Source organism: Salvelinus sp. IW2-2015, linkage group LG20, assembly GCF_002910315.2.
Source record: "Salvelinus sp. IW2-2015 linkage group LG20, ASM291031v2, whole genome shotgun sequence".
Taxonomy (NCBI): Eukaryota; Metazoa; Chordata; class Actinopteri; order Salmoniformes; family Salmonidae; genus Salvelinus; species Salvelinus sp. IW2-2015.
In genome coordinates, this window is record NC_036860.1 from 28,259,295 (window position 1) to 28,284,108 (window position 24,814).

The window sequence follows — 24,814 nt, forward strand, 5'->3', positions numbered from 1 at the left end:
CAGTCATCCATCCAACTGGCATCACAAGCAGCCCACTACTGTGTTTTGCCTCATGGCTTTCACACTTTTCCATCACAGTTATCTCGTACCAGCCCATGAAAATTGACAGGTTAGGGATGGAACACTCAGATAACAGTGAACCAGCAAGATGTCCTATTTTGTCAACCCAGGTCAATGACTTCTCCTTATGTTTTGACAAGCTAGGTTGTGGTCTATTTCACACAGCATGTTTTCCTTGGTGTGAAAGCTGTTTTGTACATGGTGTGTCATGCTGTGCAGGTTTAGGGAAAGGGGAATACCTAGTTAGTTGTACAACTGAATGCATTCAACTGAAATGTGTCTTCCGTATTTAACCCAACCCCTCTGAATCAGAGAGGTGTGGGGGGCTACCTTAATTGACATCCACATCATTGACACCAGGGGAACTGCCTTGCTCAGGGGTAGAAGGACAGATTTTTACCTTGTCAGCTCGTGGATTTGATCTTGCGGCTACTAGTCTAACGCTCTAACCACTAGGCTACCTTCCATCCCCATAAGTAAACAAAATGAGTTAGGAAGAGAGGACTCGATGTTCTTTGGGAGTGTTTTTGTTATCTCTATGTAGATTCACGGGTGATGAATGTGTCTGTCTGCCACGTTAAGCTGGAGCTTCTCTTCTCAGAGGCAGTGAGGATGTTACAGTGACACTACTCGTATTTCACGTACAAATGTGCACCATATGTGGATGAGAAGGAGTGGAAGTTGAGATATTTAACCTGTTTTGACTCACATTGACATTGACATCACTATCATTATTATTTATTAATAATMATTATTAATAAATAATTATATTGTAATGAAACAGCAGGGAGCAGGTCTCGAACCCTCGACCTTCTAGCCCGAGGTCCGGCGCGCTATCGACTGTGCCGCAAAAGCACGCTCGTGCGGCAGAGTCGATTTCCGCGCTTATAAACCCAGGGTCGTTACACTATATATAATAAATATTATATTATAATATTTATAATTATTTATACTTATTATAATAAATAAAGTTTATTATTTATTATAAACATGTATTAATCGATCAATTCAATTGATCAATTAATCGATCAACCCTGTCACGCCCTGACCTGAGATATCTCTGTTTTCTTTCTATTTTGGTTAGGTCAGGGTGTGACTAGGGTGGGTACGTTATTTTTGTATTGTCTAGGGTTTTTGTATGTCAAGGGTTGTTGTAGGTCCAGGTGATTTATATGTCTATGGTGGCCTGATATGGTTCCCAATCAGAGGCAGCTGTTTATCGTTGTCTCTGATTGGGGATCATATTTAGGTAGCCATTTTCCCTTTTGTGTTCGTGGGTTCTTGTCTATGTGTAGTTGCCTGTCAGCACTCATTTGTATAGCTTCACGGTTCGTTTTGTTATTTTGTTAGTTTTGTTCAGTGTTCATTCTTAGATTCAAGAAGAATGTATGCATACCACGCTGCGCCTTGGTCTCCTCCTTTTGACGGCCGTGACAAACCCTCAACATTCATTGTGCAGTTTTTATCCTCAAACATCAGCAGTAAGTTCTTAAAACACGTCATGACAAGACAACCTACAGCACAACTGATTTGTATGAATTTGATGAATACAACATTATAATTCACTGGAAACCGCTCTGTGCTGACAATGCCATGCTATCCATAAGGGCAGTGTGCTGTAAGTAAGTTATGCTCTTTTCGCTTTCCATAAAGGCAATTACTGTAGGTTCTTCTCTAGCCCACTCACAAAAGGCCTCTGTGTCCCGGGATCAGTCTGGAGAAGATGTGACTCAAAACAAGATGGCAGTAGTCATGAGTCAGATGTTGGGAAGTGAACAAAGCACTATTCTCCACCAACTAATTTCAGTGACAGACATTGTCCATCTCTACTACATTCACACACAACATTTTTTTTAATGATTGTGGATAACACTATGAATTCCCTCTACCTCATTATAATGTATTATAACGCTATGAGAATGGTGTGAGGGCAATATAAGGCATTAAGGCATTATACAGCCTTGTCATAATGCTCTATGGATATAGATATAGATGTTAATGAGCAATTATTAGTGCCTATTTCATGGATTATAATGCATTATGCGTAGCTCATAAGATTTTATAAATGTGCTTATAATCCATTATAAAGACAGTATTAATAGGAAGTTTTACCAAGTTGTGAAATGGAGTGTATTTTTTCCAGTAAATACGCCTTGTGGAGCAATAACATCTCAGTCTTTGTTATTTGCATTTGTGCTGTCATCATACCATTTAGAAAACAATATCTTCTCACAGCCAGAAGTGGAATCAATATGACTCTGTGAAAGAACAGGAGAGTCCTTTGGGGGATTGAAAAGAGAGTGAAAGCTATACCAGGTTTTGCTATCAGATGAATTTAGACAGAATTTCATTGTTCTGCTCCCTGCAGTGCTTTGAGTAAGAGATACACACTGGCATGGATGATATCATTGTTTGGCCTCTAGGATGATGACATAATGTGTGTGTTCATCATGTTTATAAAAAAATAACCTTTATATTTCTTGTTTATGTGGAAAGAGATATGATATCGAATCGATCGTTGAGAATCTGTATTTATATTGGTTTATTTGTTTATTTTGGTTTAGTGAAGATCAAGGAAAGTTTATTTCACTCATTGGCGATTGGCCTGTTTGTTAGGTTATTGTTTGGGCGAATTACTTTTAATCAGTTGTTGATTACAGATTACGTGGCAACGAAAGTAATAAGTAACATAATACATTGGATTACTCTATTATTACTCTTAAATGAGTATTAAAAACATTCTGATTACATTTACTTCCATTTCTATCACTGGGATTCTTTTAATTAAAAACGTGCCCCTAATATTCAATAGAAAAACAAAGAAACAGAATATCAAGTAATCTAAAACTCTTTTAATCTAAAACTCTTCACATTTCTTGTTGCTGCTGGATTATTTTCCTGCTGTAGCAAACTGCCTCAAATTAAGATCCTACATCTGTATGTGCTAACAGTGGGTTTAGATTAAATACACAGAATTTAAAAAAAAAACATTTTAAAGATGGGATATATTGATGCACACTTTTTTCCATTGTTACAGACAGAGGTAGTATCAGTTCTACCTGTGCTTTTTCCATGGTTATAGTGGATGTGCTTTTAGCCAACTCGGGCTACGTAAGTACCTTTGCTTATATGTGAATTTGAGTTCGGAGCACGCCAGATGCATGTTGGATATGGTTGGGTTTTCTCGTGAGTTTGGCCTCCTTTGACACTAGCAAATCACATGCCAATCATCACGTGGGGCGTTCCAAAAGTATATTGTTGGTGCTGCTTGGCAACAGACAGCGCATCTAAGTATGAAGCGTGTGCACAGTTCATTTATCTCATCAGCTGGTCATTTTTTTCTCACGACAGGTCAATTCGCTGCAGCATAGGTCGAGTATAGCCTAGTGCATGCCATGATGATGCTTGTAAAGTTGTATGTCAATTTACAGTATACCATGTCTGATTATCTTAGATTTTATATTATTATTATTTTGGGTGGTTTGGGAGAGGACACAATATTGTTGTTGTCATGGCATTCCAAAACACTGAAAATGGATCTCTGTTTGCATCGGTCCACTGTTTGTAGACGATTGAACTTTAGATGGAGTACGTTTCTTTATCATCAGTCTGTCTGATCGCACTAGCGTAACCGGCTGGGACCTTTTCAGACATAGAATGTAGGCCATATCAGCTTTTTCAGTCATGCACGATTACACATCAGCTCCGTCGCTCCGTTGTCAACTCCGAGTTGTCAACTCCGATGTCTCCCCATGCAACACCAAGATACCTTTCTGATTTCACCCTTATGTGTCTACGTCCTTTAGTGTCACTATGGGATACATGCATAACATCCCAATCCCACCTTCTAAAAAGGCAACACTCCATTGTCACTGAAAGTAGCCCAATGGTTATTGTTACCTTTTTTGGTACACAGTATATACTGTAGCGGTGAAGGCGTCGTGCAGGATTTCGCCACACTACATACCTCATTTTTAAACCTGTAAGAACATCTTTGCACAGTTGGAAAAGGATGTCACAAACGACATATATTTTTTTCAAGTATACACATTTTGGGGGCATCTGAAATAACAAAAATACCACATGCCCAGAAACAAACGAGCAAAAAGAAACAGAAAGACAACCTCATGTCTACCTCAGTTGAAGTTTTTCTATATTTTATCTTACTATGCAAGGTATTTTGGACATGATAATTACCAAGATGTTGCAGTTGTTCATCATGCTCCTTTGTATTTTCAGGTGGGGGGCACTAAGACAGGAGTGGTGCGCTACGTGGGGGAGACTGACTTTGCCAAGGGTGAGTGGTGCGGCGTGGAGTTGGACGAGCCCCTGGGGAAGAATGACGGTGCAGTGGCTGGAACCAGGTATCTCTCTCTCTCTCTGTGTGTGTGTGTCTTTCTCTCTCCCCCTCTCCTACTTGATCTAACTCCCTCTTTATTTCAATGTTTCTGTCTCTCACTGTCTCTTTCTCACTCTCCTACACACATGCTCGCATGCACGCACACAAAGCCCCCACACAGATCTGTCTGGCAGATCTAGCTGTAGGCCTAGTAGTGGCTTAAACAAATCTATCATGTGTGGTTAGGTGTCAGACAAGACAGCATCATTCTCTTTTTAGCTGCAATTCCACTGTATGGTAAATTATTAGAGCCTTCCCCTCTGTAACACAATATTCAACTGAATTATTTCCACAATGGTGGAAACATAAATCGCTGTGCAAACAGAATATGACTTCACTCTCCAGAATATGACTTCACTCTTCTACCTACAAAATGAATCCCTAAATCCAAAAATAAAAATTGAGATGGAAAGTAGCTGTGCTAACATATACTAGCGGCAAGGCAACATGCTCTAGTTTCCTCGACTTACATATTTGATTTTTGAAATATGCCTTAGAAAGCTTTATTTCAATCCACTTATCTAAAAGCATGTTTTCCGCCTCTCAAAGTGATTGATTTCTATTAAAATACCTTTTGATGTGAAGGAATGCTCGACAGCAACTAGTCATGACTTGCATCACATTTTACAGTACTATATTATTAATGACATAATACATACTAGAACATTGATATGACTTTTCCAACATGCCACTCAAATKAATGTAATGTAATGTTTCCCAATAGTCTTGAAAGGCCAGTCTTAATTCCTCATTGCCACCTTTCTCTCATAACCTCTGATTTGAAAGGACTTGATTCCACTTGACATGATGGAACCGAGTAGTGGGCACCAATATCGATAATTCAATATTATATCGATATCATTTTCATATCGATCTGAGCAAGGCATATCGTGATACCGGTTCATCCTTCCGGTTTACCTCACCCTTCATAAAAGAGAGGGAAAAAAGATGACTGTAACTGCATGCACAAAACCCTCTTAACTTAGCATAATGACTTACTTAGTTACATAGGCTAATCAAATGTTATCTGTCACATTCGCCGAATACAACAGGTATAGATAGACCTTACCATGAAATGCTTACTTACAAGCCCTTAACCAACAATGCAGTTCAAGAAAGAGTTAACAAAATATTTACTAAATAAACGAAAGTAAAAAATAAAATAGAAAGTAACAATAAAATAACAATAACGAGGCTATATACAGGGGTACTTGTAAGTCGCTCTGGATAAGAGCGTCTGCTAAATGACTTAAATGTAAATGTAATGTTAAATGGGTACAGAGTCAATGTGCGGGGATACAGGTTAGTCGAGGTAATTTGTACATGTAGTTAGGGGTAAAGTGACTATGCAGAGATAATAAACAGCGAGTAGTAGCAGTGTAAAAACAAAGGGTGGGGGGGTCAATGTAAATAGTCCGGGTGGCCATTTGATTAATTGTTCAGCAGTCTTATGGCTTGGGGGTAGAAGCTGTTAAGGAGCCTTTTGGACCTAGACTTGGCACTCCGGTACCGTTTGCCGTGCGGTAGCAGAGAGAACAGTCTATGACTTGGGTGACTGGAGTCTTTGACAATACATTGAGACAACAGGAAATTCACCATGTATTTACGTCGCCGAGACATAGCATGGGAATCTTTGTCTAAGAGGGCCTCGGTCGAAAATACTAAATGCGCTATGAAACTCTCTCCAGTCGCTCCTTTGCAGACATTGGGATGTATAGGCATGATGTCCGATGTCAATTACTCATTAATTATTCCTTCCTTCGATGTATTAACTATGGCACACTTCCTTGCAAGGTAGAAGCAAAACATTTATAAAAAGAGCAAATTTTACTCAAACATTTTTAAAGGGTATTAGTCATAAGACTTTTTAAATAATAATAAATAGTTTGGTGGGTGCTTATATTTGTCTTATTTCACACATGTATTTATTGGAAATTAGCTTTTTTGCATATCCCAACTCCCCCTGAGACACCTTTGGAGAGTCGCCATTATCAACAGCGACCCTGGAGCAATTAGGGTTAAGTGCCTTTGTCAAGGGCACATTGACMATTTTTTTTTAACCTTGTCAACACTTGGATTCAAACTAACGACCTTTCGGCTACTGGCCCAACACTAACCGCTCGGCTACCCGCCGCCCTGTGTTTTAGCATGTACAAAGTAACAAAAACAAAACAGATAACTTAGCATACATTTAAAAAACCAACCTAAAACAATGAAATTGACTGAATACTCACATTTTAAAAAATGGGCAAGACAAAAGATTTAAGTGCCTTTGAACGGGGTATGGTAGTAGGTGCCAGGCGTACCGATTTGTGTCAAGAACTGCAATGCTGCTAGGTTTTTCACATTCAACAGTTTCCCATGTGTTTCAAGAATGGTCCACCACCCAAAGGACCTCCTGGCAACTTGACACAACTGTGGGAAGCATTGGAGTCAACATTTATTTAATTTAACTAGGCAAGTCAGTTAAGAACAAATTCTTATTTACAATGACGGCCTATGAACAGTGGGTTTAACTGCCTTGTTCAGGGGCAGAACGACAGATTTTTACCTTGTCAGCTTGGGATTGATCTAGCAACCTATCAGTTACTGGCCCAACACTCTAACCACTAAGCTACCTGCTGCCCCAGCATCCCCATGGAGTTCATGCCCCGACGAATTGAGGCTGTTCGGAGGACAAAGGGAACCCCCAACTCAATATTAGGAAGCTGTACTTAATGTTTTGTACACTCAGTGAAAAGCCTGAGCGTCCTTCACTCGTCTCATTCATTAGTAGGGGTGAACGTTTTCAGGATTTTTGGAGTCGACTTCGACTCCTGTGGTTGGAGTTAAAAGAGTCAACTCTTGCTCGACTCCCAAAACACGCTAAAACAGCTGCGCACACACCACCTCATTATTGCAGAGTCCTACTAGGAAGACAAATTTTGCATTCTAGGGAGGACTGGCATGAACATGATACTGCCCATTTGCTTATCAACTTATAAAAGGCCTATGTTGTTTGTATATAGAAGGTGATGTGTAGGAACTAGAATATTTCAGTGATATTTCTGCTGTGCGCAGCCTTGACAGATCCCATGGGATGATGCGGTGCACTCTACGCCGATAAACCTATTATTTGCTGTGTTATGAAATTATTATCCAAGCATTTGTATTTATTCCAAAGGACGATTTGCACAGGATAATTTTTTCTAAACGTCCCCCTGTAATTATTATAWWTTTTTTTTWATTAAATTGACTCTTATAACAGAAGCCTGTGGTGGAAGTTTTTATTCTAGGCGAGAAGATATTTCAACTTCATGTCTAGATGATGACAGGCTACACTGATAACTCATGCTTGGCTGACAGATGTATCGGTGTCTCCATAATATTTCAATTGAGGATGTGTGATCATAATCATTATTTTAGTGATCCATGGTAGATGTCCCTCCAAGTAAAAATATCCCCCATTATGATGATTTGAGCTGCAACATTTTTGGGGTCTGAAACGTACCTTTCTGGTCATTTAAAAAAATAAATTGCTGAGGTGTAGTCACTTCTGAGGACACAAGCTCAAATACATATATTCAGAAAATATGAAAAATCAAATATGATTTTTTTCTTATTCAAAAAAGTGGGGCAATAGGGCATGAAATGATTGAAATGCTTTCTAAATATGGTAACAACAGTTTATTGGCGCAAGAAACTCTGAGGGCCCGGAATAGGCTACCCACTGGTCACAGATGTCATTTCAACATCTAGTTTTGATTTTTCATTTGGTTGAAAAATCACCATGTCATTGGATTTAGGTTCAAAATTACAGGTGAGAAAAGACAATTCCCTTGCGTTGATGACTTTTTGCAAATCCAATCCCTTTTCCAGGTTGATTCAATGTCATCATGTAGATTTTATTTGTTGAAATGACGTGGAAACAACGTTGATTCAACCAGTGTTTGCACAGTGGATAGTTGTTACAATGTTGCAAGTTCGCTATAGCAACAGCTTCGGCCGGACACAGTTGATTGATTTGGTATAATGTTGCAATTCACGAGCGACACTTCAAGTCAAACAGATAGACGGGGAGGCAGACAGGTAGAGTAGAGAGATGAATGCATTTTTACTTAGTTGACAATGGAAGTTATAGGACTACTGCTGCATTGGCCTATAGGCTATCTCTGAGTTCCATGCGCTCATTTCTTTCGCCGCCAATGGYTCACGGTGTATCAATGTGTCCATATGGCAGAAGCTGGTGCTCTTGCATTAGTTGAATTCTTACTTTCAGATTTGTATCATTTTAATTGAAATTTGTATTATCAGAGATAAATGAGAAATGAAAATGTTATTATTGAAATTAAACTGCAGATCGGTAGAAATAGTATAATAAATTGTAAACTTCCCCAAACTTGAAACTCACTCGCCGCCTATGTCAGCTACCCAAGTTTATCAGGCATTGTGTTATCTTGGAAAAGGCCGACCGTATTTTCTTCTTAGCCATGATCAGCTCAAAAATTGACAAAAAGCCTACAAACTTGAACTCGCCAATTATCATGGCAATTTAACCCACTAAGTGGAACTCGCGTACAGCAGTCGTGTGTAGTCTAATTTCATTCCATAGGCTATTTTCCATTTTATCTGTACGGTTTTTAGGATATGGTGTTTTTGATAAGATGTTAATTCATATTCACGTCGAAGCGCATTTGTATTTGATATGGGCCACCATTTGGGCTATTTGATTGGAAACACACATGATGTAAAAAGTGTCTGTTTCATGACATTGTCATACATTTGGTTGCCCTGTAGGCTACAAAAAAGGCCAAAGAGGCTATATACTTTTTCAACGTATAGGCTACATGATTTATGTTAGATGACTTTGACAAAGCGGAGCAGTGCGTCTCTCCAACTGCACAATGCAGAGGCGCGGTGGGCATGGACAAGATACATACACTATATATACAAAAGTATGTGGACACCCCTTCAAATTAGTGGATTTGGCTATTTCAGCCTCAGCCGTTGCTGACAGGTGTATAAAATTGAGCACACCACCATGCAATCTCCATTCACAAACATTTTTTTAAATGTACTCTATGCCACGGGCCCTATCTGATGTGTGGAAACAWTTCACTGCAGCTAATGTAGAAGGAAAAGCTGTGTACATTTGCAAATACTGTGCCAAATCATATGCGAAGAATGCAACAAAGATGCAGAACCATCTGGCCAAGTGCATAATTTTCCCTCAGCGCTCACAACAAGCAACCTCTGACAAAAGTCCCTTTACTTCTATTCGAGGTGAAAATGATGAATCAGACACCTTATTGATAGCAACAGCTCGTGGTCCTCCTGGAATCAGAAGTTGTTTTGCCTCAATGGAGGAACGTAGTCAGAGAAATGCTGATGAATGTCTTGCTCGAGCTGTGTATGCAACTGGTTCACCTCTGATGCTCACAGGCAATGTGTATTGGAAGAGATATCTGAATGTTCTTTGCCCAGCATACACCCCTCCGACCAGACATGCTTTATCTACTCATTTGCTGGATGCAGAGTTCAACAAAGTTCAAGTGAAGGTCAAGCAAATCATAGAGAAAGCAGACTGTATTGCAATCATCTCTGATGGGTGGTCGAATGTTCGTGGGCAAAGAATAATTAACTACATAATCTCCACCCCTCAACCAGTATTCTACAAGAGTACAGACACAAGCCTCACCAAGCAAAGTGAGAAGAATAAGAGCACCACATTGAAGCTGCCCAGGAACACCCTTGGGGTGGTGTTGTCATCATGTTTGACAGTCTCCTAGAGGGGAAGGATTCTCTCCAAGAAATGGCCATATCACAGTCTGCCGATATAGACAGCCTTATCAAGAGGATCCTCCTGGATGATGTATTTTGGGAGACAGTGGTAAGCAGCTTGAAACTTCTGAAACCTATAGCAGAAGCCATTGCACGGATTGAGGGAGACAATGCCATCCTGTCTGATGTTCAGACTCTGCTTGCAGATGTAAGAGAAGAAATCCATACTCCCCTGCCCACTTCACTGTTGCTCCAAGCGGAGGAAACTGCAGTTCTGAAATACATCAAAAAGCGTKAAGACTTCTGCCTGAAGCCCATACACRCCGCAGCGTCCATGTTGGACCCCAAGTATGCTGGCAAGAGCATCCTGTCTGGTGCAGAGATCAACAAGGCCTATGGTGTCATCACTACTGTGTCTCGCCACCTTGGCCTTGAGGAGGGCAATGTTCTTGGCAGTCTGGCGACGTACAGTTCCAAGCAAGGGCTTTGGGATGGAGATGGAATATGGCAGTCGTGCCAACATGTCTCATCAAATCAAATTTATTTATATAGCCTTACATCAGCTGATATATCAAAGTGCTGTACAGAAACTCAGCCTAAAAACCCAAACAGCAAGCAATGCAGGTGTAGAAGCACGGTGGCTAGGAAAAACTCCCTAGAAAGGCCAAAACCTAGGAAAAAACCTAGAGAGGAACCAGGCTATGAGGGGTGGCCAGTCCTCTTCTGGCTGTGCCGGGTGGAGATTATAACAGAACATGGCCAAGATGTTCAAATGTTCATAAATGACCAGCATGGTCAAATAATAATATTCACAGTAGTTGTCGAGGGTGCAACAAGTCAGCACCTCAGGAGTAAATGTCAGTTGGCTTTTCATAGACGATCATTGAGAGTATCTCTACCGCTCCTGCTGTCTCTAGAGAGTTGAAACCAGCAGGTCTGGAAAAGGTAGCACGTCCGGTGAACAGGTCAGGGTTCCATAGCCGCAGGCAGAACAGTTGAAACTGAAACAGCAGCACAGCCAGGTGGACTGGGGACAGCAAGGAGTCATCATGCCAAGTAGTCCTGAGGCATGAGAGAGAGGTAACATCATGACAGGTAGTCCTAGGGCTCAGGTCCTCCGAGAGAGAGAAAGAAAGAGATAAAGAGAGAATCAGAGAGAGCATACTTAAATTCACACAGGACACCGGATAAGACAGGAGAAATACTCCAGATATAACAGACTGACCCTAGCCCCCCGACACATAATAAACTACTGCAGCATAAATACTGGAGGCTGAGACAGGAGGGGTCAGGAGACACTGTGGCCCCATCCGATGATACCCCCGGACATGGCCAAACAGGCAGGATATAACCCCACCCACTTTGCCAAAGCACAGCCCCCACACCACTAGAAAGATATCTTTAACCACCAACTTACCATCCTGAGGCAAGGCCGAGTATAGCCCACAAAGATCTCCGCCACGGCACAACCCAAGGGGGGTGCGCCAACCCAGACAGGAAGACCACGTAAGTGACTCAACCCACTCAAGTGACGCACCCCTCCTAGGGACGGCATGGAAGAGCACCAGTAAGCYAGAGGGGAACCGGCCAGGCAGAGACAGCAAGGGCGGTTCGTTGCTCCAGAATAACAGGCTTCTAGCGAGGGCAATTTTGGGGCTTCACCATGTTTCATCGAAATGTACAGGTGTGTGTCATCCGTATAGCAGTGAAAGTTAACATTATGTTTTCGAATGACATCCCCAAGAGGTAAAATATATAGTGAAAACAATAGTGGTCCTAAAACGGAACCTTGAGGAACACCGACATTTACAGTTAATTTGTCAGAGGACAAACCATTCACAGAGACAAACTGATATCTTTCCGACAGATAAGATCTAAACCAGTCCAGAACTTGTCCGTGTAGACCAATTTGGGTTTCCAATCTCTCCAAAAGAATGTAGTGATCGATGGTATCAAAAGCAGCACTAAGGTCTAGGAGCACGAGGACAGATGCAGAGGCTCGGTCTGATGCCATTACAAGGTAATTTACCAACTTCACATGTGCAGTCTCAGTGCTATGATGGGGTCTAAAACCAGACTGAAGCATTTCGTATACATTGTTTGTCTTCAGGAAGGCAGTGAGTTGCTGCGCAACAGCTTTTTCAAAAAATKTTGAGAGGACTGGAAGATTCGATATAGGCCGATAGTTTTTTATATTTTCTGGGTCAAGGTTTGGCTTTTTCAAGAGAGGCTTTATTACTGCCACTTTTAGTGAGTTTGGTACACATCCGGTGGATAGAGAGCCGTTTATTATGTTCAACATAGGAGGGCCAAGCACAGGAAGCAGCTCTTTCAGTAGTTTAGTTGGAATAGGGTCCAGTATGCAGCTTGAAGGTTTAGAGGCCATGATTATTTTCATCATTGTGTCAAGAGATATAGTACTAAAACACTTGAGTCTCTCCCTTGATCCTAGGTCCTGGCAGAGTTGTGCAGACTCAGGACAACTGAGCTTTGGTGGAATACGCCAATTTAAAGAGGAGTCCGGAATTTGCTTTCTAATGATCATGATCTTATCCTCAAAGAATTTCATGAATTTATTACTGCTGAAGTGAAAGCCATCCTCTCTTGGGGAATGCTGCTTTTTAGTTAGCTTTGCAACAGTATCAAAAATACATTTCGGATTNATGAATTTATTACTGCTGAAGTGAAAGCCATCCTCTCTTGGGGAATGCTGCTTTTTAGTTAGCTTTGCAACAGTATCAAAAATACATTTCGGATTTCGGATCTTATTTTCCTCAATTAAGTTGGAAATTTAGGATGATCGAGCAGCAGTGAGGGCTCTTCGATACTGCATGGTACTGTCTTTCCAAGCTAGTCGGAAGACTTCCAGTTTTGTGTGGTGCCATTTCCGTTTCAATTTTCTGGAAGCTTGCTTCAGAGCTCGGGTATTTTCTGTATACCAGGGAGCTAGTTTCTTATGACAAATGTTTTTAGTTTTTAGGGGTGCAACTACATCTAAGGTATTGCGCAAGGTTAAATTGAGTTCCTCAGTTAGGTGGTTAACTGATTTTTGATCCTCTGAAGTCCATGGGTAGGCAGAGGGAGTCTGGAAGGGCATCAAGGAATCTTTGGGTTGTCTGAGAATTTATAGCACGACTTTTGATGCTCCTTGGTTGGGGTCTGAGCAGATTATTTGTTGTGATTGCAAACGTAATAAAATGGTGGTCCGATAGTCCAGGATTATGAGGAAAAACATTAAGATCCACAACATTTATTCCATGGGACAAAACTAGGTCCAGAGTATGACTGTGGCAGTGAGTAKGTCCAGAGACATGTTGGACAAAACCCACTGAGTCGATGATGGCTTCGAAAGCCTTTTGGAGTGGGTCTGTGGTCTTTTCCATGTGAATATTAAAGTCACCAAAAATTGGAATATTATCTGCTATGACTACAAGGTCCGATAGGAATTCAGGGAACTCAATGAGGAACGCTGTATATGGCCCAGGAGGCCTGTAAACAGTAGCTATAAAAAGTGATTGAGTAGGCTGCATGGATTTCATGACTAGAAGCTCAAAAGTCGAAAATGTCTTATTGTTTTTTGTAAATTTAAATTTGCTATCGTAAATGTTAGCAACACCTCCACCTTTGCGGGATGCACGGGGGATATGGTCACTAGTGTAACCAGGAGGTGAGGCCTCATTTAACACAGTAAATTCATCAGGCTTAAGCCATGTTTCAGTCAGGCCAATCACATCAAGATTATGATCAGTGATTAGTTAATTGACTATAACTGCCTTTGAAGTGAGGGATCTACATCATGTAGCCCTATTTTGAGATTTGAGGTATCACGATCTCTTTCAATAATGGCGGGAATGGAGGAGGTCTTTATTCTAGTGAGATTGCTAAGGTGAACACCGCCATGTTTAGTTTTGCCCAACCTAGGTCGAGGCACAGACACGGTCTCAATGGGGATAGCTGAGCTGACTACACTGACTGTGCTAGTGTCAGAATCCACTAAGCTGGCAGGCTGGCTAACAGCCTGCTGCCTGGCCTGCACCCTATTTCATTGTGGAGCTAGGAGAGTTAGAGCCCTGTCTATCTTCGTAGATAAGATGAGAGCACCCCTCCAGCTAGGATGGAGTCCGTCACTCCTCAACAGGCCAGGCTTGGTCCTGTTTGTGGGTGAGTCCCAGAAAGAGGGCCAATTATCTACAAATTCTATCTTTTGGGAGGGGCAGAAAACAGTTTTCAACCAGCGATTGAGTTGTGAGACTGCTGTAGAGCTCATCACTCCCCCTAACTGGGAGGGGGCCAGAGACAATTACTCGATGCCGACATCTTTCTAGCTGACTTACACGCTGAAGCTATGTTGCGCTTGGTGACCTCTGACTGTTTCATCCTAACATCGTTGGTGCCGACGTGGATAACAATATCTCTATACTCTCTACACTCGCCAGTTTTAGCTTTAGCCAGCACCATCTTCAGATTAGCCTTAACATCGGTAGCCCTGCCCCCTGGTAAAYAGTGTATGATCGCTGGATGATACGTTTTAAGTCTAATACTGCGGGTAATGTAGTCGCCAATGACTAGGGTTTTCTATTTGTTAGAGCTAATGGTGGGAAGCTTCGGCATCTCAGACCCCGTAACGGGAGGAGTAGAGACCAGAGAAGGCTTGGCCTCTGACTCCGACTCGCTGCTTAATGGGGAGAACTGGTTGAAAGTTTCTGTCAGCTGAATGAGCGACACCGGTTGAGCATTCCTACAATATTTCCCTCCAGAAGCCATGAGAAAGTTGTCCGGCTGCGGGGACCGTGCGAGGGGATTTATACTAACGTTACTATCTGTATTTACTGGTGGCACAGACGCTGTTTCATCCTTTCCTACACTGAAATTACCCTTGCCTAACGATTGCGTCTGAAGCTGGGCTTGTAGCACAGCTATCCTCGCCGTAAGTCGATCGTTCTCCTGTATATTATGAGGACAGCGACTGCAATTAGAAGGCATCATGTTAATGTTACTACTTAGCTTCGGCTGTTGGAAGTCCTGACGAACCATGTCCAGATAAAGTGTCCGGAGTGAAAAAGTTGAATGAAAAAAAGTTGAGTGAGGGAAAAACAAAAAATATAAACGGTAATTATAAAGTAAAAAACGTAAAGTTGTCAGGTAGCAAAGTAAGGTTGGCAACAAAACGCACAGCAGCACGTAAACAAGTCTGCCACGAGCCACCTGGTGGAAGGGACTTTGTGGATCTGAGGCTCTTTCCCCTGTTGCCTCCATCATCCTCCAAATCCCACGAACATCAGCGGCCTCAGAGCGCAACTGAAAAATTGGTGGCCATCTGGGAAAATTTGAGGCTTTCTGAGCCTGACAACGAGCCATCCTCAACAAGGTTGGAAAGTGACAGTGAAGATGCGGCCTCAGAGTCTGATGTTCAAGAGGTGGATATTGAGGAGGTCCAGGGAGAAGACATGGAAGCCTGAGAGGAAGAAAACCAAACCTTTAGTTTCTAGACTATCATTTTACAGATGAATGTTGAAAACGTTTTTGGGAGATGAGATGGATCATTGGGGATCATTCAATATTCTCTTTCTTTTGTTGTTCAGTGAAATCATCCCATGTGAAGAGTCAACTCATTTAATTAAAGTTCAATTCGTAACTAAATCGTTTTTTAAATTTATATTGGAAGGATTTAATCATTTGCAATTATGTCTACTTATGATAAGGTAAATGGTTTATGTTTCTGTCTCCATATGATATGGTAAATATATCCTGGGCAGCAGGTAGCCTAGTGGTTAGAGCGTTGGACTAGTAACCGCGAGGTTGCAAGATCGAGTCCCTGAGCTGACAAGGTAAAAATCTGTCGTTCTTCCCCTGAACAAGGCAATTAACCCACTGTTCCTAGGTTGTCKTTGAAAATAATAATTTGTTCYTAACTGACTTGCCTAGTTAAATAAAGGTAAAAAAAATATATCCAATGCTAAAAATAATTAAATGGTATTCATTTGCATATAATTCCCATATATTCCTGTTAATTCCCACGGAAAGTTTCCACCTCTGAATATTCCCCAAAATGTGCAACCCTAGCCACACAAGCTCACAAAAACAGGACCGTTGAGTGCTGAAGCGCATAGTGGGTGAAAATCGCCTGTCCTCGGTTGCAACATTCACTACCGAATTCCAAACTGCCTCTGGAAGCAACGGAAGCCTAGCTTGTAGGCCTATGGTCCTAAATGAAAGGGAAACAGATTGCCATTTGTAGCCCAATAGACCAATGAAATCAGTCAAAACGAGCTCAATAACTCAATGCATGCACACAGTCCTATTGAATATGAATTCATCTATATTGTGAGTAGGCCTATGCCATCTTGATGTACCCAGTTTATCAAGAGATTCACCATTCAAATAAATTCTTACCATTATGTTGTTATGTAGTTAGATTGTTAAAAACAAAATTGTATTGATACATGGCTGTCTGGGAATATTTCTCATCAAAAAGTTAACAATTCATTATATTTATTATTGGCATTAAATGTCGGCCTCCTTGACCCCACAAATCATCATTAGCCCTTAAAAACCCATTTCGATCATTCTCTACCTCTGACCCAGGTACTTCCAGTGTCCGCCCAGGTTTGGACTGTTCGCACCCATCCACAAGGTCATCCGTATCGGTTTCCCCTCCACCAGCCCGGCCAAGGCCAAGAAGAGCAAGCGCATGGCCATGGGGGTGTCATCCTTGGCCCACAGCCCCAGCAGCTCGTCCATCAGCTCTGTTAGCTCTGTGGCTTCCTCGGTGGGCGGGCGGCCCAGTCGCACTGGCCTGGTGAGAGATACACATGCATGCATAGACATAAACAAACCAATGTATTTTCATGACTATAACTGCCAGTCTAATGGGGTGGTATCATTCATGTAAAGTGCCTTCAGAAAGTAATCATACCCCTTGACTTTATTGCATTACAGCCTGAATTCAAAAAGGATTACATATATATTTTTATCTCACCCATCTACACATAATACCCACAATGATAAAAAAGTGAAAACATGTCTTTAGAACTTATTGCAAATGTTTTGAAAATGAAATACAGAAATATCTCATTTACATAAGTATTCACACCCTTGAGTCAATACTTTGTAGAAGCACCTTTGGCAGTGATTACATCTGTGAGTCTTTCTGGGTAAGTCTCTAAGAGCTTTCCATGCCTGGATTGTGCAACATTTGCCCATTTTTTTTCTTTTTTTCTTCAAGCTGTGTCTAATATCCAACGTTTTGACAGACAAGCTGTCTTCATCAGGGTATAATGAAGACAGCTTGTCTGTCGAAACGTTGGATATTAGGTTATTCAATTATTGCATCTGAGCTCCTAGAGTGTGCGGCTCTCCTTTTCTTTTTCAATCATTGCTATACAACCATTTTCAGGTCTTGCCATAGATTTTCAAGTAGATTTAAGTCAAAACTAACTCAGCCACTCCAGAACATTCACTCTCTTCTTGGTAAGCAACTCCAGTGTATATTTGGCCTTGTGTTTTAGGTTATTGTCCTGCTGAAAGGTAAATTAATCTCTCAGTGTTCTAGTGGAAAGCAGACTGAACCAGCTTTTCCTCTATGATTTTGCCTGTACTTAGCTCCACTCTGTTTATTTTTTATCCTGAAGAACTCCCCAGTCCTTAACGATTACAAGCATACCCATAACATGATGCAGCCACCACTACACTTCAAAATATGAAGAGTGGTACTCAGTAATGTGTTGTATTGGATTTGCTCCAAACATAAAACTTTGTATTCAGGAAAAAAAGTGAATTGCTATGCCACATTTTTTGCAGTATTACTTTAGTTCCTTGTTGCAAACAGGATGCATGTTTTGGAATATTTTTACAATTGAAGTCGGAAGTTTACATACACTTAGGTTGGAGTCATTAAAACTCATTTTTCAACCACTCCACAAATTTCTTGTTAACAAACTATAGTTTTGGCAAGTCGGTTAGGACATCTACTTTGGGCATGACACAAGTACTTTTTCCAACAATTGTTTACAGACAGATTATTTCACTTATAATTCACTGTATCACAATTCCAGTGGGTCAGAAGTTTACATACACTAAGTTGACTGTGTCTTTAAACAGCTTGGAAAATTGCAGAAAATTATGTCATGGCTTTAGAAGCTTATGATAGGCTAATTGATATCATTTGAGTCAATTGGAGATGTACCTGTGAATGTAAAAATCTGTCTGTCGAAACGTTGGATATTAGGTTATTAAAATATTGCATCTGAGCTCCTAGAGTGTGCTGCTCTCCTTTTCTTTTTCAATCATTGCCTCTTTGCTTGACATCATGGGAAAATCAAAAGAAATCAACCAAGACCTCAGACCTTTGTTTATCAAAAGTAATTTGGGGGTGCATACTTCTGCATACTTTCTATCTAGTTTAAGACCTTGAAGTGTAATTTTTATCCAAAATAATCATGTAATCTTTAAAAAAAATTATAAAAAGGAATCCATCACATCCACAGCACCCACCATTTGAACAGCTCTTGGGCCGAATCCAGCACGGGGGTCGTATGTTGCCCACCCTTGGTCTAGGCCTGTTGTTCAGATGTCTGAATTTATATCCGGTATATACAAAAGTATGTGGACACCCCTTCAAATGAGTATATTCTGCTATTTCTGCCACACCCATTGCTGACAGGTGTATAAAAATCGAGCACACAACCATGCAATCTCCATAGACAAACATTCACAGTTGAATGGCCTTACTGAAGACCTCAGTGACTTTCAACGTGGAAGACGTGCACCTTTCCAAGAAGTCAGTTTGTCAAATTTCTGCTCTGCTAGAGCTACCCCGATCAAGTGCTGTTTTTGCTGTTATTGTGAAGTGGAAACGCCTAGGAGCAACAACTGTACAGCCACGAAGTGGTAGGCCACACAAGCTCACAGAGCGGGACCGCTGAGTGCTGAAGAACAGAACCCTGACCTCAACCCCATCGAACACCTTTGGGATGAATTGGAACGCCGACTGCAAGCCAGGCCTAATCACCCAACATCAGTGCCCGACCTCCTTAATGCTCTTGTGGCTGAATGGAAGCAAGTCCCTGCAGCAATGTTCCAACATCTAGTGGAAAGTCTTCCCAGAAGAGTGGAGGCTCTTATAGCAGCAAAGGGGGGGACCAACTCCATATTAATGCCTATGATTTTGGAATGAGATGTTCGAAGAGCAGGTGTCAACATACACTACATTACCAAAAGTATCTTTAGTTTGCTCCTAAATATTTTTTCTAAAGCTCCCAGACAAATGTCCTCAATAATAATAATTATAATATCAAGAAAGCCCCTTATTTCATGCAGCATAGAAATAATTCATGAAATCCCCTTTCTTTTTCTTGCATTTTTAAATTGAGTGTGTATAAAAAAAAAGTGCAATGCTGCAAGACAAATTTCCTCTAATCTTATTTGTTTCTCTCACCCCCCCCCTTCTCTCCCCCTATTCCTCCCCTATCCAACCACCCTTCCCCCCTACACAACCTCCCCTCYCCCTCCATAGCTCACAGAGACGTCGTCGCGCTATGCCCGCAAAATTTCAGGCACTACAGCGCTGCAGGAGGCACTGAAAGAGAAACAGCAGCACATCGAGCAGCTGCTGGCCGAGAGGGACCTGGAGCGGGCCGAGGTGGCCAAAGCCACCAGCCACATCTGTGAGGTGGAGAAGGAGCTCAGTGTCCTCAAGGCCCAGCACCTGCAGGTAGGCAGTAACCCGAGTGGCAGTTTTTGTCATCATGCCATGAAATTGCAAGCCCTCTTTTTGTACTGCGTTGGTCAGTTTTATGCGATAATATTGCGATGACTGCACTGTTTTATGCTGAAACAGTGAGGTGATTGGTCAAATTCACAATAACTGTTGATTTTGCAAAAAAAGATTCTATCGCAGAACCCTGGAGGGACTGGCTTACTAGACTCAAAGCGGTACTAAACTGTAAAAAAAACCATCTCTAATGCGCTTTGGTTCGCCTGGAGATGCGCATCATTCATAAACAAATCAGTCAGTCAGCTACTTCTGACGAATCAGAATCTCATGCAAGCTGAGCCTCAAATTCATAAAGCCATTCAAAGCTGAATGTTATCTCCCATGGTTATCTCTCTTTTCTAGATAAGGTGCACGCTAGTTTTTGCATTACCCGGTGCTCTGTTTGGGTGGAGATTTCATTTACGGAGCAATGGAATAATATGCAAAATACGCCCACCCAGGGCACTGGTGATGCAAAACTAACGTGGCCAAAGAAAGCAAGTCCAGCACTCTCAACCAATCAGCATTTATAGCGGAAACAGAGAGGGTCTTGGCCTTTGGCTAGCCATACCTACGTTTATGTCTCCAACCATGCTGTCAAAGGCACACAGCCAGGAAATAAGCTAACATTTATTTCACTAGAAAGTTCCTAAATGCATGCCAGACAAAGCTTGTCTTCACGATAAAACAGTCACCGTGGGTGACTGTCACGCCCTGACCATAGAGAGCCCTCGGGGTTCTAGGTATTATATTTCTAGATATTACATTTCTATGTTGCTGTGTGTAGTTCCCAATTGGAGGCAGCTGATAATCGTTACCTCTAATTGGGGATCATACTTTGTGTGTCCTTTTTCCCACCTGCTATGGGGGATATTGTTTTGTATGAGTGCCTATATGTTCTGCGTATTTCACGATTGTTATATCTTTGTTGTTTTCGAAGTTAAAATGTGGAACACTACTCACGCTGCGCCTTGGTCAAATTATTCATACGACGGTCGTGACAGTGACTCGGGATTTTAAAGAGCTCCTCAACCAGAAAAAAACCAGTGTTTAAATCATGTGGCAGTAAAGGAGGTAACATCAAAATCCTACTACTGCAAAGGGAGGCTTACTGGATATCATATCTAAAACATTGACCCCTAGTGGTCTGAATATTGACTTTGATCTCATGCCCTTCTTATGAAGAAATCTTTATTTTATGAGTCTTATAAATTGATATATTCTTTCTACAGCTTATTAGCGTACACCAAATATGTTCCACCTGTTGATGATGCTCATTATACATTAAGGTTGAACCAAACGATTATATGTAACAAATATGAAATTAAATATGAAACAATTATTTGAAATTGAATTAAACAATAATGTATGTTGATGCTAATATGATGTACAATATTCAATTCTATATGATAACAATAGCGTAATATATTTAATATGCCATAAACTTTTTTTTTTTACAGTTTCACTAATTCATTTTAATGAACTTAATAATTATGACACACCCCTCACTAGTGTCATTGGTTGCACTAATTGCACTGTTTGTCTACATAACCTGGTTCAAGTATTCATGATATTACCCTGAGAAAGGCACAGTGATGCGAAACGTTGGTAAATACCCATTAAATTGCTGGGAGATTATACATGGAGTGTGCAACTTTCTTTATTTTGATAGTTTATAGTTTATTTGCCGTTAGTCAGCACCTCCAGATAAACACATTTTTCTGGGTGTGCGCCTGCTCATGTTTTTTAATCTAGTAAAGAGGAAAGGAAAAATGTTCAGAGCAGACTCAAAAGCAAGAACAAGGAGTGCAAGGCAGGCAGCCTACAAAGACAAATTAGACAACGTTTTTAAAGACAATGACAGTAGGAAAGTCTGGCAAACCATCACAGGTTACAAACCAAAGAGACATTGCATGACTGTCGATAATGACCTTGTCTTTGCAAATGTTTTGAATAGTTTCTATTGAAGATTTGACATGGGTGATTTTACATCGCAGCATAAATGACCATGGACAGTATAGACAGCATACCAGCTGTTGATATACAAATCCCTGTGATGACGTCAAGCAACACTTTAAACATGTCATCCCAAGAAAATCATATGGCCCAGACAGCTTCAGCAGGAAGGCACTCTGGGCATGCACAAACCAGCTTGCACTACCGTTCAAGAAGCTGTTCCATTGGACAGCGGGATAATTCCAGACTTATGGAAAAAGTTGCTGATTGTCCCAGTACCTAAAAACAACAGGCCAAAAGAAAAGAACGACTTACGTCCTGTAGCCCTGACATCTGTACCTATGAAAACAAAAAAAAACATTATTTCTGGTGTCTCATCCCAACTAGATCCAAACCAATTTGAATAACGCGCCTCCAGGCGTGTTGGTGGTGCGTTACTGGACATGCTGAACATCATATACAAACACTTAGAAGAGGCAAATAGCCTAGTGAAAATTGTATTCATTGACTTCAGTAGTGGAAAAGCTGGTGAATTTGGGTGTCAACTCTCTACTGATCAAGCGGATCAACAGTTTCCTTGTGAATTGTACCCAACATGTGAAGTTCAACTCTGCCATCCCCACATCTAGAACGGTGAATACGGGAGCGTCACAAGGTTGGGGACTTTCACCGATCCTGTACACAATGTGAACGAACATTGGTCAAGCCTCTGAGCCAGCCCACACATTCTTTAAATATGTAAATGACACTGCTCTTGTGGGTTTTTCCACCCAGACCAAGGTTTTGACAGAGAAACTGTCAAATTCGTCCAGTGGTGCGCAATTCGTCCAGTGGTGCGTAGATAACTTTCTTGAAATAAACGTTAAGAAATCAAGAGATTGAAATTGATTTTAGAAGGAATGGAACTGCACTATCCCCTACGAAGTTCAATTGGGAATCCGTCGATAGAGTGACCACGTATAGATATCTGGGAATTGAAATAGACAAACTGAAATTCAATGACTGTATCCTTGCAAAGACAAAGAAACTGCCACATACAATGTTTTTTTTACGCAAACTGAACCATTTTAATGTTGATTGCCATATCCTACAACTGTTTTTACGAATATGTCCTGCAGAGTGTGCTGTCCTTTGGTCTGACATGCGTGTTTGGAARCATACGAGCACAAGACCAAGTCAAGCTTCAGCGCTTGATCAAGACGGTGGGAAGGATAATTGGTATAGACCAATAAATCAGCCACCAGTCTGTACACAAAACYTATCCTCCAAAAACTTGAAACCATTTTACAGGACAGTACCCATCCCCTTCACTCAAAACTCAGTCACAGCAGCAGCCGTAAAAGTGGAAAGAGACTTCTTTAAGACCACCAGTGGCGCATTTATAGCTCAATCTAATTCGTGCTGATAAAAAAAAATCCATCGGTCTAACGGACACATGCTCAARCTCGCACACTTTTGACAGACTTAAACATCTGCAAATTATCGAGATATCAAAGTGTCACCAACATAAACCTCAACAATAGGCCTATAGCAAATGTAGCATATGGCACACATTTTTCAAATGCAAATAGCACTTTTCGGTAGTGCTCAAAGCATGCAATTCCGAGAGCAGCATTTATTTTTAATCTCGAAGCATTGAGCCCAATCAGTCCTCCATGACAACARAATCATAAACAACAGTGTAGTAACAGAGTTGGCTAGTCCTTAGTTTTTGTGTTATGCTCATGTAAAACAWTTTGGCTAATCTATATTTCCATATTTCCCATTCACTTGAAGATCCAGKGGTATTAAATATATTGGAATGACTGGCAATCTGACACTTGTTTTTTTTAATGAAAAGATATAGCCTAATCATATTATTATCTGTAGTAGAAAGGGATGGGTAAGAAGAAGCCTGCATAACCAATCCATAAAGAAACATGAAACATCCATTTATGGCCAGCTATGTAAACTCTAACATTGASTWATCCTGCAATATGTCGTTCAATRTGTTATATTCATTTTGGCTCTTCTAATGCCTCTTATTAAGCAGGTTGACATTTATTGGGATGAGTYTTGTCCTTGAGGCAGAACCRWGCGATTTCCGCTAGATGGGCCACCTGCAAAATTGGATATATTGTAAAAATGTATGRAATCAGACATTTGCTYTTTGGTCTTAATTTAAGGTTAGGCCTTAGGGTTAGCAGTGTGGTTAGGGTTAAGGTTGGGTTTAAAATCAGATGTTATGACTGTGGCTGTGCCAGCTAGTGGCCAATCTGCAGAGCTGCCTCCAAAACAATATTTGTGATKAAAAACGCTAACCTGCGCCCCTTAAAGGGAAAGTAATSAAAWACTTTATTATCCCACCAGGGGGRAATTWATTTGCTTGTGTGCTTAAAAAGACGGTATATAAAAACAGAACAATACACAATCAAATGAATTTGAAAGTGCAATAGCCTACATATTTACAGTGAAAGTGCAATATGTGTAACGGCTGATTTTCAGTAGGAAAAAGGTGAGGACCAAAGCGAGCGTGCTACGTGTTCATGTTTGTTTATTGACGCTGAACACTAAATACAAAAATAACAGGAATTCCGAAAACAGTCCTGAAAGGTGAAAAACACTAAACAGAAAACACTATCCACAAACACAGTGGGAACAGGCTACCTAAGCATGGTCTCAATCAGAGACAACGATTGACAGCTGCCTCTGATTGGGAACCATACCAGGCCAAAAACATAGAAATACAACACACAGAACAAAACATAGAATGCCACCCAATCCACGCCCTGACCAACCAAAATAGAGACATAAAAGGATCTCTAAGTCAGGGGATGACAATATGCTACACTCACGTGACCAATAGACTATCATTGTATCATTGTGTATATCATTGAAGTCGGAAG

The 24,814-nt window shown here is 41.0% G+C and overlaps 1 protein-coding gene across 6 annotated transcripts in view; it reads left to right on the forward strand.

Annotated features, from left to right (window-relative positions):
- Nucleotides 1–24,814, forward strand: part of LOC111981284 (CAP-Gly domain-containing linker protein 2-like) — a 73,953-nt gene that overhangs the window by 28,501 nt on the left and 20,638 nt on the right. For all 6 annotated transcript variants that reach the window (XM_024012498.2, XM_070449324.1, XM_024012497.2 and 3 more), the window contains exons 4-6: nucleotides 4,300–4,424; nucleotides 16,805–17,018; nucleotides 19,734–19,931. In XM_024012498.2, the coding sequence (XP_023868266.1) occupies nucleotides 4,300–4,424; nucleotides 16,805–17,018; nucleotides 19,734–19,931 (537 nt within the window). The remainder of the gene's footprint in view (nucleotides 1–4,299; nucleotides 4,425–16,804; nucleotides 17,019–19,733; nucleotides 19,932–24,814) is intronic.